Source organism: Microtus pennsylvanicus, chromosome 20 (genome assembly GCF_037038515.1).
Source record: "Microtus pennsylvanicus isolate mMicPen1 chromosome 20, mMicPen1.hap1, whole genome shotgun sequence".
Classification (NCBI taxonomy): domain Eukaryota; kingdom Metazoa; phylum Chordata; class Mammalia; order Rodentia; family Cricetidae; genus Microtus; species Microtus pennsylvanicus.
The window spans coordinates 9,449,240-9,469,625 of NC_134598.1; the positions used below are offsets into that span (position 1 = coordinate 9,449,240).

Sequence of the window (20,386 nt, forward strand, 5' to 3'; positions counted from 1 at the left end):
CTTGACCCTCTGAGGAATTCCTCATTCCTTGTCTTTGCTGTCACTCAACTTTAGGGACAGTACCACCAATTCTTTTTTCTTACCAGATTTTGTTTGTGTGTTTTCTTTTTTTTTTTTTTTTTTTTCGAGACAGGGTTTCTCTGTGGTTTTGGAGCCTGTCCTGGAACTAGCTCTTGTAGACCAGGCTGGTCTCGAACTCACAGAGATCCGCCTGCCTGTTTGTGTGTTTTCTGAGACGGTTTTTTTGTGTAACAGCCCTAGCTGTCCTGGAACTCACTCTGTAGACCAGGCTGGCCTCAAACTCACAGAGATCCGCCTGCTTCTGCCTTCCAGGTGCTAGATTAAAGGTGTGCACCACCACTGCCCAGCTCTTACCAAATTTTAATAGTTGGATATGTATCCCATCAGGAAATCCTGTGCCTTTCAAAAGGCCAAGGTTTATATCCTAAGTTTATTACATAATTCCTCACATGTAATATGTATTTAGTAAAAGTATGTTGTATGTTGAGCCAGAACAAACATTTATTTCTCTTTATTTAGGAAGATGTATTGGGGGCTGGAGAGGTGGCTCAGTGGTTAAGGCTTGCTCTTCCAGAGGGTTCGAGTCCACATGGCTGCTCACACCTGTCTGTAGCTCCAGTTCCAGGGAATCCAACGTTAGTGCACATAAAATAAAAATAAATAAAGCATCAAAAACAGTGGTACCTTAGAGTAAATAGCTAAATAAATATATGTGTGAATATGCAAAAGCCTTAGCCTGGAAATGGGAAAATTTGTTGGGTAGAGGTTGTATATATGTTTGGCTATGGATGCTTGAAGAAACAAGTTGCTCTCTCATCAGCTTTTATAAGAATAGTATTATACAAGTTGAGGAGCCGGGCGGTGGTGGCGCACGCCTTTAATCCCAGCACTCGGGAGGCAGAGGCAGGCGGATCTCTGTGAGTTCGAGACCAGCCTGGTCTACAGAGCTAGTTCCAGGACAGGCTCCAAAACCACAGAGAAACCCTATCTCGAAAAACCAAAAAAAAAAAAAAAGCAAGTTGAGGAGAAAGTGAGAAGAACACAGAGTCCCATAAGGGACCAGGAATCTCTGAAGCTTTCTATTTTCAGCTACATTGTGACACACAGATTGATTTTAGACACGTGAGGGAGATGCCTCAACAGTGTCTCATTTGTCGGGAGTTTTGTTTTGAGACAGGTCTTTCTATGTACCCTGACTATCCTGGAACTTACTATGTAGACTAGGCAGTCCTCAAATTCACAGAAATCTACCTGCCTCTCCCTGTAGAACATTTTGTTTAATTCCTAAACCAGACATTGACGTTCAAGGTGGTTCCTGACTTTAGGAAGCAGAAACCTGCTAAGAGGTGGATGCCTATCAGCAGAGAAACTGCAATACATCTGTACCCTTGCATCGATCTTTGGATAAATGTGGGGCATGGGTAGAAGGAAGTGACAGAAAAGGGCAAGGAAAAACTGAAATCCTGAAGCTGGGCCCTTCAGGAGTAGTTATATTTGTGGTTTGTACTTTTACAACTTTGGGTGGGTTTCCTCTTTGCCTTAGGTATGGCACTAGGTGCCCCAGAAGTGTGCAACCAGGCCACCTCACCCCAGTCTGTCCGGGGCCTTCTCCCTTGTCCTGCCCAGCAGCAACAGCAGCAGCAACAGCAGCAGCAACTTCCTGCTCTCCCACCCACTCCTCAGCAGCAGCCTCCCCTGAGTAATCACATGATTTCACAGGTGAGTCACAGGCCTCCTTTGCTCTGACTCAAGGAAGCTCTAGAAATGAGGTCATCATGTCTCTTGTCAGACGTGTTCTACTCCTGCCTTCATTTATTATTTGTTAGGTGCTGGAAGAAAAGAATAAGGCCACAAGTTTGGCCAAAGTTTTGTTGCTTTGTTCTGTTGAGACAGCCTCATCTCTCCTTCCTGCCTCCACTTTCCAGATGTAGGGGTTACAGACTGCACCGTGCACTGGGCTAGCCTGACAGCTCCGTTTCCTTTTCCTCCTCTCTCTTAGAGAGTTTATTACATAATTCCTCACATGTAATATGTATTTAGTAAAAGTATGTTGTATGTTGAGCCAGAACAAACATTTATTTCTCTTTATTTAGGAAGATGTATTGGGGGCTGGAGAGGTGGCTCAGTGGTTAAGGCTTGCTCTTCCAGAGGGTTCGAGTCCACATGGCTGCTCACACCTGTCTGTAGCTCCAGTTCCAGGGAATCCAACGTTAGTGCACATAAAATAAAAATAAATAAAGCATCAAAAACAGTGGTACCTTAGGCATGGCATGTATGTAGGTCCTCTGCTCTACTGGGAATGGGTAAACTTACTCCCTCCAGCCACCTCCTATTGTTTTATTTTACTTGCTAAGGTCCCAGCTTGTTTTAGTTTTTTTTTTCCTGAAATGTATTTTAATACAGTTTTACTCCCTTTCTCTTAGTCTTTTGTCTTTTCCTTCTACCTGCTATCCACACCTAAAAACACAGCGAGAATGGAGAAGGGATAGGAGAGAGAAGGAAATAGTAAGTGGTAGGCTCTAACCCCAAACTTGTACTCCAGTCCTCAGTGGATGAGTTGTTGGTGTGCAGTGGTGTAGGTTGGGGATTAGGTCTGTATTCTCTCAGAATGATACTCTTGAGATTAACCCTGGTCACACAGTCCCAAGAGAATCTCCCCTGGGTAGGTTGCAGTGTCCTAGAAGCGTGTATGGTAGCTACTGTCTTACACTGCCATCTAACATTTGTTTACACACACACACCTTTTACCTTCTATCTACCCTTCCGTCTTACTGGTTCTCTCCCTCTTTTCTTCTGTGGTACCAGACTTCATACCTGAGGCCTTTCCTTCCTTGTTTCCTTTCTCCCTTCCTTCCTGTTTCCTTTTTTTGTGTTGTCCTAATGACTGTCAGCACAGGGCTGAGAAATTGCAAATTGGTTCCTCGGATTCAGAAATGAAGGAAGTGGAATGCTTGCCACTGTGTTCTAAACCTTTTGGAGAACTCTAAAAAAGGGATGGTTACCTTCAGTGCCTAGAAGAGGGGTCCCGGGGCTGTCCTGGCAGAGCAATACTCTGCCCCTCTTGAGAGGTTTCCTCTGTGTGAGCAGACATGCATCTCATGTGGCCATGTTTTGTTCTGTTGATTTAGGCTGAAGTGAGTGTTGCACAGAGTCCCTTTAGCCCTGTGACTAGAATCTTAAGACACTGAAGAGCTGTTCACTTTTCCCAGATTCGCCAGTAGGTGGCAACGGATGTCCTTGTGCTCTCTTAGACACTCCTGGATCTGGAATTTGAGACAGTCCAAGAAGATAATAGTAGATTAACAACAAAAAATAAAAGCCAAACCAAACAAACAAACAAAACCTGGAGAGGTGGTTCAGCAGCAAACAGCACTGGTCACTGGCTGTTCTTACAGGTTCATTTCTACATCTACATGGTGGCTCCCAACCATCTGCAGTTCTGGTTCCAGGGGAACAAGTACCCTCTTCAGTCTCAGTGGGTGTTAGGGACGCAAGTGGTACATGGTATGCATGCAGGTGTAACATCCATTACTCACTTTAAGCTTCCTAGCTAAAGGAACCAGAAAAGCTCCATCCTCCCCACCCTCCTTCTCTGTTCTCCTCCTTCACTCCAGAATCTTTATTATGTACTCCTGACTGTCCTGGAACTCCCTGTGTAAGCCTGACTGGCCTCCAACTCTCAGAGATCCGCCTGTCTCTGCCTGAGTGCTGGGATTAAGGTGTGGACCACCATTCCCAGTTTCAGTCTCCATTAAAACTCACAAGGGTGTGAAAAACAAGAGTTCATAAGGCCTGAGCCAAGGTAAACTTCTCCCAGGAAGGGGAGGACAATAGCAAATGGAGATTAAAAACCCCCAGCATTTGTAGCTGACACTTGGCAGCTTGGCCAGCAGTTACATTTAGAATGCCGTTGGCTGATAAAAAACAGGACTGTCAGGAGTCCAGCCTGGGGCAACATTCCTTTCCAGGGTATTTGGGACTCTCAGTAACTTTTTAAAAATCCCAATGCCAAATCCTCTAAGGATTCCAGTTCCCTTTGGGGAGTCTTATAATTCCCTTCCCTTCATCCCTCTCCACACTCTTAGTATAGTCTGGTGTGAGCACATGTCCTAAAGAACTGGATTTCAGGAGTGTGGTTTGTGGCACACTCCTTTGATCCCAGCACTTGGGAGGCAGAGGCAGGTGGATCTCTGTGATTTCCAATACAGCCAGGGCTACACAGAAAAACCCTGTATCACACACGAAAGAAAGAAAGAAAGAAAGAAAGAAAGAAAGAAAGAAAGAAAGAAAGAAAGAAAGAAAGAAAGAAAGCCGGGCGATGGTGGCGCACGCCTTTAATCCCAGCACTCGGGAGGCAGAGGCAGGCGGATCTCTGTGAGTTTGAGACCAGCCTGGTCTCCAGAGCTAGTTCCAGGACAGGCTCCAAAGCCACAAAGAAACCCTGTCTCGAAAAACTAAAAAAAGAAAGAAAGAAAGAAAGAAAGGAAGGAAGAAAGAAAGGAAGGAAGAAAGAAAGAAAAAAGAACAGAACTGGGTTTTTTTTTTTTTTTTTGGATTTTCAAGACGGGATTTCAAGCCTTATTCTGTCATTTAGCTGTATGATCCCAGGTGAGATATTCATATTCTCTGAGCCTTATTTTTAGGGGATGGGGACTGTTGCTTAGGGTTGAATCAAGAACCTTGCGCTTCCAGCAAACACTCTGCTTAGCTACATCCCCAGGTTGACCTTTATTTTTATTGTCAGAATTACAAGCTATCATATCTAGATATTTTTGTAAGGCTGTCATGAAACAGAGTGTAAATGTTATGTCCCTCTTTTTTCTTACCTCTCTTCTTCTCTCCTCCCTCCTCTATGGGAGACTGATTGGAGAATTGATGAGATAATTCAAATGAGGAAAATAGAATTAGTTGTTCTCAGTAAACAGATTCTCCTGCCTGAAGCTAGTGAAGGGATGGGGATAAAAACATAGCTAATCTGGTTTTATTTGACCCTGAGTTTACCCCATTTGTTCATGAGGGCATCTTTTCCTCACAACCTACAGGAACTGGCTAGGCTCCAGAATCTGCTGGGTGTCTGTTGTTTTTCTTCCCTCTAGAGGGCGACATCTTCCAGGAGACCTGCCCTTGGATGACCCTTCCTACAAAAGCAGTGCAGCCCTGCACACAGGAATCCCTCAAGTGGGCATTTAGGTCACAGACCTTGGCCTTGAGAGTCCTGAGATTACTCACACTCACAAGAGCCACACAGTTTGAGTGGCTAATGGGCAGAGAGTACACTGGGTTTCTTCTGATAGAGATGTGAAAGCTACCAGCTACCCCAGGCTTGGTGGCCAAGCTGCTCGGTGGCCTTGTGGTCCATGTGAAATGTCTCCTATGATTAACATGCTGTTCCTCCCCTTCCCCCCATTTCTGCCCCTCTGCCTCTCCTTTTGTCCTTTCTCTTCCTCTCCACATGCCTCTCTGCTGGTCCACAGCCAGTCCCGGCCCTGCAGCCCTCTCCGCAGCCTGTTCAGTTCTCTCCAAGCTCCTGTCCCCAAGTCCTTCTGCCAGTTTCTCCGCCCCAGCAGTACAACATGGTATAAATTCCACGCTCCCTTTTGTCTTGTCCCTGTGTGGCCTGCATCTGTGGGGATGTCTGGGTCAGTCTGGTGGTCTTGCAAGCATGTTGTGCTTTTGGAAGAGATGTTGAAAGCTATTTCTTGAGGGACCAGCACAGGCTGAACCTAATCCCAAATGATGGTCTCATCATGGCAACCAAAAGATAGGTAAATACATGACAGGGGAGTGTCAGGAGGTGATGGGACAAGCCCGGCCCTCGTCTCTGCTGTGTGTATCCGTCAGTTCGTTGTTCCCAGCTTCTTCCTCTCTTACCCATCTCACTGTGTCAGATGCACAGTACATGCCATCTATGCTGTTTGTAAGTGAGTGTAGTGTACAGACCTTCAATCTTAGCACTTACAAGGGTAAGGCAGAAGGATTGCCCTTAGTGCAAGGCCAGCCTAGGCTACATAATGAATTCCAGTCCAGCCTGGGCTAGAGGAATATCCTGTCTCAAAAATACCAAAAATAAATAAATTTAAAAAAATAATAAATTGTTTGCATCCTAAATACAGATCCTTTGCAAATCTGATTTGCCTCATAGTTGATAACTTGATGGTGGTGCTGAGCCCTTACTTTTTCTACTTACATTGGTCACACACACCTCTTTGCTGTTTTACTAGAACCCTCCCCCTTTTCCTCCTACCCCTATCCCCATCCTGAAAGTGCTGGATATGGACCTAAAAATCCATCTGCAGTCTAGTCCTCTTGTCATCTATTCCTGACAAGAAATAGCAACAGTTCTCTGATATTGAATGAATCAAGAGGCCAACATTTCCTTTTGATTTCTAGTATTTTCTTTTGCAAAAGAACTACTCAAATGTATGTGCATGTGTGTTTGGATGTGAATTACTGTTCAGAGATGTATGTGCATGTGTGTTTGGATGTGAATTACTGTTCAAAGATGGATGTGCATGTGTGTTTGGATGTGAATTACTGTTCAGAGAGTAGAACAGACCAGGGAGCTAAGAAACTAACCTGTCCCCACGCAAGTGCGAGATGGCACACCATCACCTGTGCGTAGGGAAGACAGCTGGGAGAAAGGTAATTACAGTCCCGCCAGTCAGTCTCCTCCTCTGGATCAGCCTGTCTCCCTGGCCTCCTTTCGGAGGTGAGAATTGGAAGTGGGTTTTGAAGGGCAGGAGAACTCTAGGCTAGTGTCAGAGAACAAAGGTGGAAATGACCTCGGAAGGGAGCACGGCGACAAGCAGCAGGCGTGAGCCCAGCAGTCAGTTCTTGGCTGTGGAGGCACAGGAACCTTGCCGGCCATATTCTACACAGGTGTTTCCAGATGGTTGATAAAAACAGGATTTATAGCAAGGCAGGAGCCCTTTTTATAGCTAGGAGCATGAGGAATGCAGGAAACAGAAGAATTCTTGTTTGTCCTGTTGTCCTTAGGTCGGTAGAAGTTGTACCCTTTGCCTCCATCGCCTAAGAAACAGCCTTAATAATAGTTGTCATTAGGGAAGCCCTTGTCACCATTCTGCAGAGATGCTGTTTCTGAACTTGGGCTTTACACAGCTTTTCTCAGGGCACAGAAGCACGACTGCCTCAAATGGTCTAGGGAATGCTGTAGAGTAGCAGCTCTCCACCTGTGGGTCGTGACCCCTTGGGGGTCCATTGACCCCTTCCCTGAAGACCATCAGAAAACACGGATATTTACATTAGCAAATTACAGTTATGAAGTAGCAACAAAATAATTTTATGGTTGGAGGTCACTGCAGCATGAGGAACTGTGTTAAAGGGCCCCAGCATTAGGAAGTTTGAGAACCGCTGCTTTAGAACATTGCTATTTCTTTTGTTCTGGTCTTGGTTTTAGTTATTAATATATTTGAGACAAGGCCTGTGTAGCTGAGACTAGCCCAGAACTTAGTGTGTAGCTGAAGCTCATCCTGAACTGATGATCCTCCAGCCTCCACCTCCCAGGTGTGTGCCAGCACACCAGCTCTGTCTCTTTCTGTATTGAAGCCAAATGCATAAGGCTTGGCACAGCCTCAGTCCTTGAGTCTTCTACTCTCCCAACAGGCAGATGACCTCAGCAACCCCTTTGGACAAATGAGCCTTAGCCGCCAAGGTTCTACTGAAGCAGCTGACCCATCCTCAGCTCTGTTCCAGCCCCCGCTTATTTCCCAACATCCTCAGCAAGCTAGCTTCATCATGGCTTCTGCAGGGCAGCCCCTCCCTACTTCTAACTACTCCACCTCTAACCATGCACCACCTACTCAGCAAGTCCTGCCACCCCAAGGCTACATGCAACCCCCACAGCAGGTAAGCAGCCCTTTCCTAGCTCCTAGTCAGTGCTCCAGTTTGTCGAGTATTTCAGCTCTTTCTTCCTCTGGGTTAGACAGACCAGAAAGACTTCTATCCCCATTGTTCACTTCGGACAGTCTCTGTTGTACCAGAGACCTCCTTTCAAGAGACACAAGTCTTGATTTATTTCAAACTTGTTTAGTCACCTGATAATTGTGAACCCAAAATGTCTCTGTTTGCAAATTTCTGGTTATCAGCCCTGAGGCATTTAGTAATTTGCAGATGTTATGGCCGGATTAAAGAGACCTCTTACATCTATTTCCTCTGACCAAAGATCCAGGTTTCTTACTACCCCCCTGGACAGTATCCTAATTCCAACCAGCAATATCGACCTCTCTCTCACCCGGTGGCCTATAGCCCCCAGCGTGGTCAACAGCTGCCTCAGCCATCCCAGCAGCCTGGTGAGTGGAAGTGCCGGTGTGAGATGGTGTCCAGGGGAGGACAGAGCCCAGGAGAGAAGGACCTTCCTGGGAGTCAGGCAGGGGAGGGAGTTTGAGGGGAGGGGGTAGAAAGTCCTAGATTTCTAAGGAAGGAGTCAGGTAAGAATATAGAAGGAAAGGCAGTTAGAGCTGTGGGGGTGACCTCCTAAACACTCATACTGACTTCTGTGCCTTATCCATCCTTAGGTTTACAGCCCATGATGCCTAACCAGCAGCAGACGGCTTACCAAGGCATGCTTGGGGTCCAGCAGCCTCAGAACCAGGGCCTACTCAGCAACCAGAGAAGCAGCATGGGAGGCCAGATGCAAGGCCTTGTGGTTCAGTACACTCCACTGCCTTCCTACCAAGTGGGTGTATTCTGTGTTAGAAATGGTCACCCCATCCTTGTGAAGCAGAAAGGACAGCCTCCCGGGGTCATGCAGACTTAAGTTTCCAACACTGAGATAGCATCTTTCCCTAGCACTTTTAGGGTTGTTCTATTTTCAAAGCAAGCCCAAAGAGTTGAGAAGAATCTTTAGATTGTGGTTTCCATACAGTCACATAAGAGTTGTGTGCCCAGGAAACAGTCCAGAGGAGAACCAAGCTCCCTCCTTGTGTCTGTTATCTGAGGACGATGTATGAAAGAAGGAGAGCTTGTAATGGCTCTGTGGGTGTTTGCTTTGGGCAGAGGAGGAGCACTGGAGGAGACTCCTAAAATGGGAAGTTGTGCTGGGCTCCTGATGAGCTGACCTGACCCCTAGTCATATTCTTCTTTACCCAGGTCCCAGTGGGCAGTGACTCACAAAATGTGGTCCAGCCACCTTTCCAGCAGCCCATGCTGGTCCCTGCCAGCCAGTCTGTGCAAGGAGGCCTCCCAGCAGGGGGTGTGCCCGTATACTACAGCATGATCCCAGCAGCTCAGCAGAATGGCACCAGGTGAGGCCTGCTGGAGAGGCGGGACACAGCTCCCATTGACTGTCTAAGAGACCTAAGATTAAAGACCCCATCAGTGTCCCGGCACAGTGCACACATGCAGTCTAGTACTTGGGAGCCTAATGCATTAGGGTCACCACTTGAAAGTCAACAGTCTGAAAAGTATGTGTGGGAGGGTCGTTCTCCTTTCCTCCTCATTGATTTGGTATGTATATAAAGCTTAGCAGCAAGAACAGCCTGTTTTTGAGACACAGATTGGAATGATTGTTATTCAATCAGCTGGACCCAGAACTATGAGATAGGGACCAATCATCATTAAAAGAACCAATTTTACAATATACTTATATAATTTTTTTCTTTCTATAGAGAGGATAGATATATCATAGCTGTAGAGGAGATATTTTTAGAAATAATCTAGTCTGCTACCATTGTTTGTTTGTTTTTCTGTGTTTCTTTTTTGATTGTTTGGGTTTTTTTTTTCCAGACAAGGTCTCACTTTGTATCCCTAGCTGTCCTGGAACTCACTCTGTAGTCTAGGGCGGCCTCAGACTCAAAGATCCACCTGCCTTTGCCTCCTCTCTCTGGCTGATCACAGGCAGATCTCTGTGCGCTTGAGGCCAGGCTGTTCTACAGAGCAAGTCCATGACAGTCAGGTCTAAACAATGAAACCCAGGCTGGAAAAAAACAAAATAGATGGATGGACGGACGGACGGATGGATGGATGGATGGATGGACGGACGGACAGATGATAGATAATAGGTAGGTAGACAATAGGTAGATAGACAGACGATAGATGATAGATAGATGATAGATAGATAGATAGATAGATAGATAGATAGATAATAGACAGACAGATGATAGATATATAATAGATTAATAGATAGGTAGATAGATGATAGATAGGTAGATAGACAATAGATAGATGATAGATGGATGGATAGATAGGTAGGTAGGTAGATGATAGATAGATAGACAGACAGACGATAGATAGATGATAGACAGATAGATGATAGATAGATAGATAGATAGATAGATAGATAGATAGATAGATAGATAGATAGACAGATGATTGATAGAGATAGATAGATAGATTATAGACAGACAGATGATAGATAGATAGATTATAGACAGACAGATGATAGATAGATGATAGATAGATGATAGACAGATGATAGATAGATAGATGATAGACAGACAGATGATAGATGATAGATAGGGCAGATAAGTAAGTGAATGACTGTATAGATAAATGAATGGATGTATGGATGGGTAAGGAGATTCAAGTAGGAATCCTAACAAACTACTTGAAGTCACACAGCTGGACAGATGTGTAGCTGAACTAGAATTAATGTGTGTTCACCTCCAATGTGTGTTTATCTATTTATGTATATATCTCCATGTTGTTTTGAATTTCGCAGCTTTTTTTTCAGACACCCAGTGTTTCCCACTGTGTATGCACCCTTAGTTCTTTTACCCGTTTCTTCCTAGCACTGTGGGTCTGACCCTGGCTCTGTGTATGTACACACGTGTGTGTTTGGTGTTCCCCACAGTTGAGAAGAGCATGTGCTGCTCTCATCCCGTATTTAGCACTGATTAGCAGCTTCCTAATTGAAAGATGATCAAGTACAAATATATATAATTAAGTTTGAACTGATGAATGATTTTAGAAATTGCATGGCAAATTGATCTGGGAATGGCTTGTAGCTGCCTCTGCTTCCCACAGGGGAGGCCTAGGGAGCAGCAGCTGTTTGCCAGGAACCATGTTTCTCCCCCTTCCTTACCAGTCCTCTCTTCTCACCTCCCAGCCCTTCTGTGGGGTTTCTGCAGCCTCCTGGCTCTGAGCAGTACCAGATGCCTCAGTCGCCCTCTCCCTGCAGCCCACCACAGATGCCACAGCAGTACTCAGGTAAGGGGGTAAAGAATCTGGAGAGAGCTTGGGCCTGCTGAAGGCTTACATTGTAAAGCAGTGGAGGGTTCAGAGGTGAGCTGTGACCTCATCACAAAGACCTACGTCTTGGTGAGTGTGGAGTGCGACGCCTTAGTGCTAACACTCAGAAGGTAGATACAGAAGGACGATGGGTCTGAGCTACATCTCTGGGTCCTGCATGTGTATGTGCGCTCGTGTCCGCGTTTTTTCCTTACCTCTGTGGCCTGCACTCATTTGTCCTTTAGACAGCTTTTCTTTTTCTCTTGGGAATATGAAAAAAAAGTTGAAAATGTTTTTTAAACCCACCATAGATCTATTTTGCAGATTTTGGTGTGTACTCATATACATTGTGATTTTGGTTTGGTTTGGTTTGGTTTTTCAAGACAGGTTTAGCTCTGGCTGTCCTAGAAATCACTCTGTAGACCAGTGTTGGGATTAAAGGCGTGTACCACCACTGCCAGGCCACTGTGATGTTTTTATTCTGACCATAGTCTATAAGGAAATCTAAGACTCCAGAGAACGTCTTACCAAAGGTCATCATAGTCCTAGGACCGATCTTCTGACTGTGTGCCCTGTAAGCTGCATCTTCAACAACAGATTTTCAGGAGGCTTTGTGCTCTTTCTTTCTATCCAGAAACTAAATGGGCTTTATGCTAAACAGCTGTAGGCCTCCATCTGTCCTCCAGCATACCCAGGCTGATTGCCCTCGCTTGTTTCCCTTCCAGTCCTCCCAACACTTGATGCGCTACAGCTAAAGAAGCTTCAGGGCTTTGGGAAAGGAATCTTTATTCTTTTCTTTCTTCTTCTTGTTTTTGAGACAGAATTTCTGAACTGTAATTCACCCTCGGGCCATCCCCATTCACTTTGTTTGGGGATATCTGCGCGCCCTCTTCTGGTGAAAGGGAGCCATTTGGCTGGTTTTTCCAATTGGAATGAAGGACTTTCTTTCTCCTAAGATTTTTTGCACTCTCACTGTTAGATGCTTTGGGGCAATTACAGAATTACTGTTGCTCATAAAACATGATCTATTAAGGTGAAATAACCTCTGGCGTCATCCAGACCAAACACAGATCTCTTGAAAGCTAAGGCTTTAAATTCATCCACTCTTTTATTACATGAGTGGACGCTCCAGTCCCTTCTTACTGTCTGCCAAGGGCACTTGGCCTTGAAATTCTCAGTGGATATGGAAATTGTAGAAACCACTCTCCAAAATTACTGTGTACCATGTACTGTGTTGGTGCTCAGTACTGCAGGGAATTTTCTCCGTTTGTTAAGACCCATGTGTGCATGTGCATAGAGGATATGCTGTGTGTGTGCTGTTGACATAGAGGATATGCTGTGTGTGTGCTGTTGACACAGAGGATATGCTGTGTGTGTGCTGTTGACACAGAGGATATGCTGTGTGTGCTGTTGACATAGAGGATATGCTGTGTGTGTGCTGTTGACATAGAGGATATGCTGTGTGTGTGCATGTGCATAGAGGATATGCTGTGTGTGTGCTGTTGACACAGAGGATATGCTGTGTGTGTGCTGTTGACACAGAGAATATGCTGTGTGTGCTGTTGACACAGAGGATATGCTGTGTGTGTGCTGTTGACATAGAGGATAGGCTGTGTGTGTGCTGTTGACATAGAGGATATGCTGTGTGTGCTGTTGACATAGAGGATATGCTGTGTGTGCATGTGCATAGAGGATATGCTGTGTGTGTGCTGTTGACACAGAGGATATGCTGTGTGTGCTGTTGACATAGAGGATATGCTGTGTGTGCTGTTGACATAGAGGATATGCTGTGTGTGTGCTGTTGACATAGAGGATATGCTGTGTGTGCTGTTGACATAGAGGATATGCTGTGTGTGTGCTGTTGACATAGAGGATATGCTGTGTGTGTGCTGTTGACATAGAGGATATGCTGTGTGTGCTGTTGAAATAGAGGATATGCTGTGTGTGCTGTTGACATAGAGGATATACTGTGTGTGCTGTTGACATAGAGGATATGCTGTGTGTGCATGTGCATAGAGGATATGCTGTGTGTGTGCTGTTGACATAGAGGATATGCTGTGTGTGCTGTTGACATAGAGGATATGCTGTGTGTGTGCTGTTGACATAGAGGATATGCTGTGTGTGTGCTGTTGACACAGAGGATATGCTGTGTGTGCTGTTGACATAGAGGATATGCTGTGTGTGCTGTTGACATAGAGGATATGCTGTGTGTGTGCTGTTGACATAGAGGATATGCTGTGTGTGTGCTGTTGACATAGAGGATATGCTGTGTGTGTGCTGTTGACACAGAGGATATGCTGTGTGTGTGCTGTTGACACAGAGGATATGCTGTGTGTGTGCTGTTGACACAAAGGATATGCGGTGTGTGCTGTTGACATAGAGGATATGCTGTGTGTGTGCTGTTGACATAGAGGATATGCTGTGTGTGTGCTGTTGACATAGAGGATATGCTGTGTGTGTGCTGTTGACATAGAGGATATGCTGTGTGTGTGCATGTGCATAAAGGATATGCTGTGTGTGTGCTGTTGACACAGAGGATATGCTGTGTGTGAGCTGTTGACACAGAGGATATGCTGTGTGTGTGCTGTTGACACAGAGGATATGCTGTGTGTGCTGTTGAAATAGAGGATATGCTGTGTGTGTGCTGTTGACATAGAGGATATGCTGTGTGTGTGCTGTTGACATAGAGGATATGCTGTGTGTGTGCTGTTGACATAGAGGATATGCTGTGTGTGTGCTGTTGACACAGAGGATATGCTGTGTGTGCTGTTGACATAGAGGATATGCTGTGTGTGTGCTGTTGATAGAGGATATGCTGTGTGTGCTGTTGACATAGAGGATATGCTGTGTGTGTGCTGTTGACATAGAGGATATGCTGTGTGTGCTGTTGACATAGAGGATATGCTGTGTGTGTGCTGTTGACATAGAGGATATGCTGTGTGTGCTGTTGACATAGAGGATATGCTGTGTGTGCTGTTGACATAGAGGATATGCTGTGTGTGTGCTGTTGACATAGAGGATATGCTGTGTGTGCATGTGCATAGAGGATATGCTGTGTGTGTGCTGTTGACATAGAGGATATGCTGTGTGTGTGCTGTTGACATAGAGGATATGCTGTGTGTGCTGTTGACATAGAGGATATGCTGTGTGTGCTGTTGACACAGAGGATATGCTGTGTGTGTGCTGTTGACATAGAGGATATGCTGTGTGTGCTGTTGACACAGAGGATATGCTGTGTGTGCTGTTGACATAGAGGATATGCTGTGTGTGTGCTGTTGACATAGAGGATATGCTGTGTGTGTGCTGTTGACACAGAGGATATGCTGTGTGTGTGCTGTTGACACAGAGGATATGCTGTGTGTGCTGTTGACATAGAGGATATTTTGTGTGTGTGCTGTTGACATAAAGGATATGCTGTGTGTGTGCTGTTGACACAGAGGATATGCTGTGTGTGCTGTTGACACAGAGGATATGCTGTGTGTGCTGCTGACACAGAGGATATGCTGTGTGTGTGCTGTTGACACAGAGGATATGCTGTGTGTGCTGTTGACACAGAGGATATGCTGTGTGTGCTGTTGACACAGAGGATATGCTGTGTGTGTGCTGTTGACATAGAGGATATGCTGTGTGTGCTATTGACATAGAGAATATGCTGTGTGTGTGCTGTTGACATAGAGGATATGCTGTGTGTGTGCTGTTGACATAGAGGATATGCTGTGTGTGTGCTGTTGACATAGAGGATATGCTGTGTGTGTGCTGTTGACATAGAGGATATGCTGTGTGTGTGCTGTTGACATAGAGGATATGCTGTGTGTGCTGTTGAAATAGAGGATATACTGTGTGTGCTGTTGACATAGAGGATATGCTGTGTGTGCATGTGCATAGAGGATATGCTGTGTGTGTGCTGTTGACATAGAGGATATGCTGTGTGTGTGCTGTTGACATAGAGGATATGCTGTGTGTGCTGTTGACATAGAGGATATGCTGTGTGTGCTGTTGACACAGAGGATATGCTGTGTGTGTGCTGTTGACATAGAGGATATGCTGTGTGTGCTGTTGACATTGAGGATATGCTGTGTGTGTGCTGTTGACATAGAGGATATGCTGTGTGTGCTGTTGACATAGAGGATATGCTGTGTGTGTGCTGTTGACACAGAGGATATGCTGTGTGTGTGCTGTTGACATAGAGGATATGCTGTGTGTGCTGTTGACATAGAGGATATACTGTGTGTGTGCTGTTGACACAGAGGATATGCTGTGTGTGCTGTTGACATAGAGGATATGCTGTGTGTGCTGTTGACACAGAGGATATGCTGTGTGTGTGCTGTTGACACAGAGGATATGCTGTGTGTGTGCTGTTGACATAGAGGATATGCTGTGTGTGTGCTGTTGACATAGAGGATATGCTGTGTGTGCTGTTGACATAGAGGATATGCTGTGTGTGTGCTGTTGACATAGAGGATATGCTGTGTGTGTGCTGTTGACATAGAGGATATGCTGTGTGTGTGCTGTTGACATAGAGGATATGCTGTGTGTGTGCATGTGCATAAAGGATATGCTGTGTGTGTGCTGTTGACACAGAGGATATGCTGTGTGTGCTGTTGACATAGAGGATATGCTGTGTGTGTGCTGTTGACACAGAGGATATGCTGTGTGTGTGCTGTTGACACAGAGGATATGCTGTGTGTGCTGTTGACATAGAGGATATGCTGTGTGTGTGCTGTTGACACAGAGGATATGCTGTGTGTGCTGTTGACATAGAGGATATGCTGTGTGTGCTGTTGACATAGAGGATATGCTGTGTGTGCTGTTGACATAGAGGATATGCTGTGTGTGCTGTTGACATTGAGGATATGCTGTGTGTGCTGTTGACATAGAGGATATGCTGTGTGTGCTGTTGACACAGAGGATATGCTGTGTGTGTGCTGTTGACATAGAGGATATGCTGTGTGTGTGCTGTTGACATAGAGGATATGCTGTGTGTGTGCTGTTGACACAGAGGATATGCTGTGTGTGTTCTGTTGACATAGAGGATATGCTGTGTGTGCATGTGCATAGAGGATATGCTGTGTGTGTGCTGTTGACATAGAGGATATGCTGTGTGTGTGCTGTTGACATAGAGGATATGCTGTGTGTGTGCTGTTGACATAGAGGATATGCTGTGTGTGTGCTGTTGACATAGAGGATATGCTGTGTGTGCTGTTGACATAGAGGATATGCTGTGTGTGTGCTGTTGACACAGAGGATATGCTGTGTGTGTGCTGTTGACATAGAGGATATGCTGTGTGTGCTGTTGACATAGAGGATATACTGTGTGTGTGCTGTTGACACAGAGGATATGCTGTGTGTGCTGTTGACATAGAGGATATGCTGTGTGTGTGCTGTTGACATAGAGGATATGCTGTGTGTGTGCTGTTGACATAGAGGATATGCTGTGTGTGTGCTGTTGACACAGAGGATATGGTGTGTGTGCTGCTGACACAGAGGATATGCTGTGTGTGTGCTGTTGACACAGAGGATATGCTGTGTGTGCTGTTGACACAGAGGATATGCTGTGTGTGCTGTTGACACAGAGGATATGCTGTGTGTGCTGTTGACACAGAGGATATGCTGTGTGTGCTATTGACACAGAGGATATGCTGTGTGTGTGCTGTTGACGTAGAGGATATGCTGTGTGTGCTGTTGACACAGAGGATATGCTGTGTGTGTGCTGTTGACATAGAGGATATGCTGTGTGTGCTGTTGACATAGAGGATATGCTGTGTGTGTGCTGTTGACATAGAGGATATGCTGTGTGTGTGCTGTTGACATAGAGGATATGCTGTGTGTGTGCTGTTGACATAGAGGATATGCTGTGTGTGCATGTGCATAGAGGATATGCTGTGTGTGCTGTTGACATAGAGGATATGCTGTGTGTGTGCTGTTGACATAGAGGATATGCTGTGTGTGTGCATGTGCATAGAGGATATGCTGTGTGTGTGCTGTTGACATAGAGGATATGCTGTGTGTGCTGTTGACATAGAGGATATGCTGTGTGTGTGCTGTTGACATAGAGGATATGCTGTGTGTGTGCTGTTGACATAGAGGATATGCTGTGTGTGTGCTGTTGACATAGAGGATATGCTGTGTGTGTGCTGTTGACATAGAGGATATGCTGTGTGTGTGCTGTTGACATAGAGGATATGCTGTGTGTGTGCTGTTGACATAGAGGATATGCTGTGTGTGTGCTGTTGACATAGAGGATATACTGTGTGTGCTGTTGACATAGAGGATATGCTGTGTGTGTGCATGTGCATAGAGGATATGCTGTGTGTGTGTGTTGACATAGAGGATATGCTGTGTGTGCATGTGCATAGAGGATATGCTGTGTGTGTGCTGTTGACATAGAGGATATGCTGTGTGTGTGCTGTTGACACAGAGGATATGCTGTGTGTGTGCTGTTGACACAGAGGATATGCTGTGTGTGCTGTTGACACAGAGGATATGCTGTGTGTGTGCTGTTGACATAGAGGATATGCTGTGTGTGTGCTGTTGACATAGAGGATATGCTGTGTGTGTGCTGTTGACACAGAGGATATGCTGTGTGTGTGCTGTTTACATAGAGGATATGCTGTGTGTGCATGTGCATAGAGGATATGCTGTGTGTGTGCTGTTGACATAGAGGATATGCTGTGTGTGTGCTGTTGACATAGAGGATATGCTGTGTGTGTGCTGTTGACATAGAGGATATGCTGTGTGTGCATGTGCATAGAGGATATGCTGTGTGTGTGCTGTTGACATAGAGGATATGCTGTGTGTGTGCTGTTGACACAGAGGATATGCTGTGTGTGTTCTGTTGACATAGAGGATATGCTGTGTGTGCATGTGCATAGAGGATATGCTGTGTGTGTGCTGTTGACATAGAGGATATGCTGTGTGTGTGCTGTTGACACAGAGGATATGCTGTGTGTGTGCTGTTGACACAGAGGATATGCTGTGTGTGCTGTTGACACAGAGGATATGCTGTGTGTGTGCTGTTGACATAGAGGATATGCTGTGTGTGTGCTGTTGACATAGAGGATATGCTGTGTGTGTGCTGTTGACATAGAGGATATGCTGTGTGTGTGCTGTTGACATAGAGGATATGCTGTGTGTGTGCTGTTGACATAGAGGATATGCTGTGTGTGCTGTTGACATAGAGGATATGCTGTGTGTGCATGTGCATAGAGGATATGCTGTGTGTGCTGTTGACATAGAGGATATGCTGTGTGTCTGCTGTTGACACAGAGGATATGCTGTGTGTGTGCTGTTGACACAGAGGATATGCTGTGTGTGCTGTTGACATAGAGGATATGCTGTGTGTGTGCTGTTGACATAGAGGATATGCTGTGTGTGTGCTGTTGACACAGAGGATATGCTGTGTGTGTGCTGTTGACATAGAGGATATGCTGTGTGTGTGCTGTTGACACAGAGGATATGCTGTGTGTGTGCTGTTGACATAGAGGATATGCTGTGTGTGTGCTGTTGACATAGAGGATATGCTGTGTGTGTGCTGTTGACATAGAGGATATGCTGTGTGTGTGCTGTTGACATAGAGGATATGCTGTGTGTGTGCTGTTGACACAGAGGATATGCTGTGTGTGTGCTGTTGACATAGAGGATATGCTGTGTGTGTGCTGTTGACATAGAGGATATGCTGTGTGTGTGCTGTTGACCTAGAGGATATGCTGTGTGTGTGCTGTTGACACAGAGGATATGCTGTGTGTGTGCTGTTGACATAGAGGATATGCTGTGTGTGTGCTGTTGACACAGAGGATATGCTGTGTGTGTGCTGTTGACATAGAGGATATGCTGTGTGTGTGCTGTTGACATAGAGGATATGCTGTGTGTGTGCTGTTGACACAGAGGATATGCTGTGTGTGCTGTTGACATAGAGGATATGCTGTGTGTGTGCTGTTGACATAGAGGATATGCTGTGTGTGTGCTGTTGACACAGAGGATATGCTGTGTGTGTGCTGTTGACACAGAGGATATGCTGTGTGTGCTGTTGACATAGAGGATATGCTGTGTGTGTGCTGTTGACATAGAGGATATGCTGTGTGTGTGCTGTTGACATAGAGGATATGCTGTGTGTGTGCTGTTGACACAGAGGATATGCTGTGTGTGTGCTGTTGACATAGAGGATATGCTGTGTGTGCTGTTGACACAGAGGATATGCTGTGTGTGTGCTGTTGACATAGAGGATATGCTGTGTGTGCTGTTGACATAGAGGATATGCTGTGTGTGTGCTGTTGACACAGAGGATATGCTGTGTGTGCTGTTGACAGAGGATATGCTGTGTGTGCTGTTGACATAGAGGATATGCTGTGTGTGTGCTGTTGACACAGAGGATATGCTGTGTGTGTGCTGTTGACATAGAGGATATGCTGTGTGTGCTGTTGACACAGAGGATATGCTGTGTGTGTGCTGTTGACATAGAGGATAGGCTGTGTGTGCTGTTGACATAGAGGATAGGGTGTGTGTGCTGTTGACACAGAGGATATGCTGTGTGTGTGCTGTTGACACAGAGGATATGCTGTGTGTGCTGTTGACATAGAGGATATGCTGTGTGTGCTGTTGACATAGAGGATATGCTGTGTGTGCTGTTGACATAGAGGATATGCTGTGTGTGTGCTGTTGACACAGAGGATATGCTGTGTGTGTGCTGTTGACACAGAGGATATGCTGTGTGTGCTGTTGACATAGAGGATATGCTGTGTGTGCTGTTGACATAGAGGATATACTGTGTGTGCTGTTAACATAGAGGATATGCTGTGTGTGTGCATGTGCATAGAGGATATGCTGTGTGTGTGTGTTGACATAGAGGATATGCTGTGTGTGCATGTGCATAGAGGATATGCTGTGTGTGTGCTGTTGACATAGAGGATATGCTGTGTGTGTGCTGTTGACACAGAGGATATGCTGTGTGTGTGCTGTTGACACAGAGGATATGCTGTGTGTGCTGTTGACACAGAGGATATGCTGTGTGTGTGCTGTTGACATAGAGGATATGCTGTGTGTGTGCTGTTGACATAGAGGATATGCTGTGTGTGTGCTGTTGACACAGAGGATATGCTGTGTGTGTGCTGTTTACATAGAGGATATGCTGTGTGTGCATGTGCATAGAGGATATGCTGTGTGTGTGCTGTTGACATAGAGG

At 45.6% G+C, this 20,386-nt stretch overlaps 1 protein-coding gene across 27 annotated transcripts in view; it reads left to right on the plus strand.

Annotated features, from left to right (window-relative positions):
• R3hdm2 (R3H domain containing 2) overlaps positions 1–20,386 on the plus strand; it is a 122,898-nt gene that overhangs the window by 90,024 nt on the left and 12,488 nt on the right. For 17 of the 27 annotated variants that reach the window (XM_075954839.1, XM_075954831.1, XM_075954838.1 and 14 more), the window contains 7 exons: positions 1,565–1,740; positions 5,496–5,597; positions 7,645–7,887; positions 8,204–8,330; positions 8,556–8,716; positions 9,130–9,284; positions 11,087–11,187. In XM_075954839.1, the coding sequence (XP_075810954.1) occupies positions 1,565–1,740; positions 5,496–5,597; positions 7,645–7,887; positions 8,204–8,330; positions 8,556–8,716; positions 9,130–9,284; positions 11,087–11,187 (1,065 nt within the window). The remainder of the gene's footprint in view (positions 1–1,564; positions 1,741–5,495; positions 5,598–7,644; positions 7,888–8,203; positions 8,331–8,555; positions 8,717–9,129; positions 9,285–11,086; positions 11,188–20,386) is intronic. The other 10 variants (XM_075954843.1, XM_075954854.1, XM_075954842.1 and 7 more) reach the window with 1 other exon arrangement.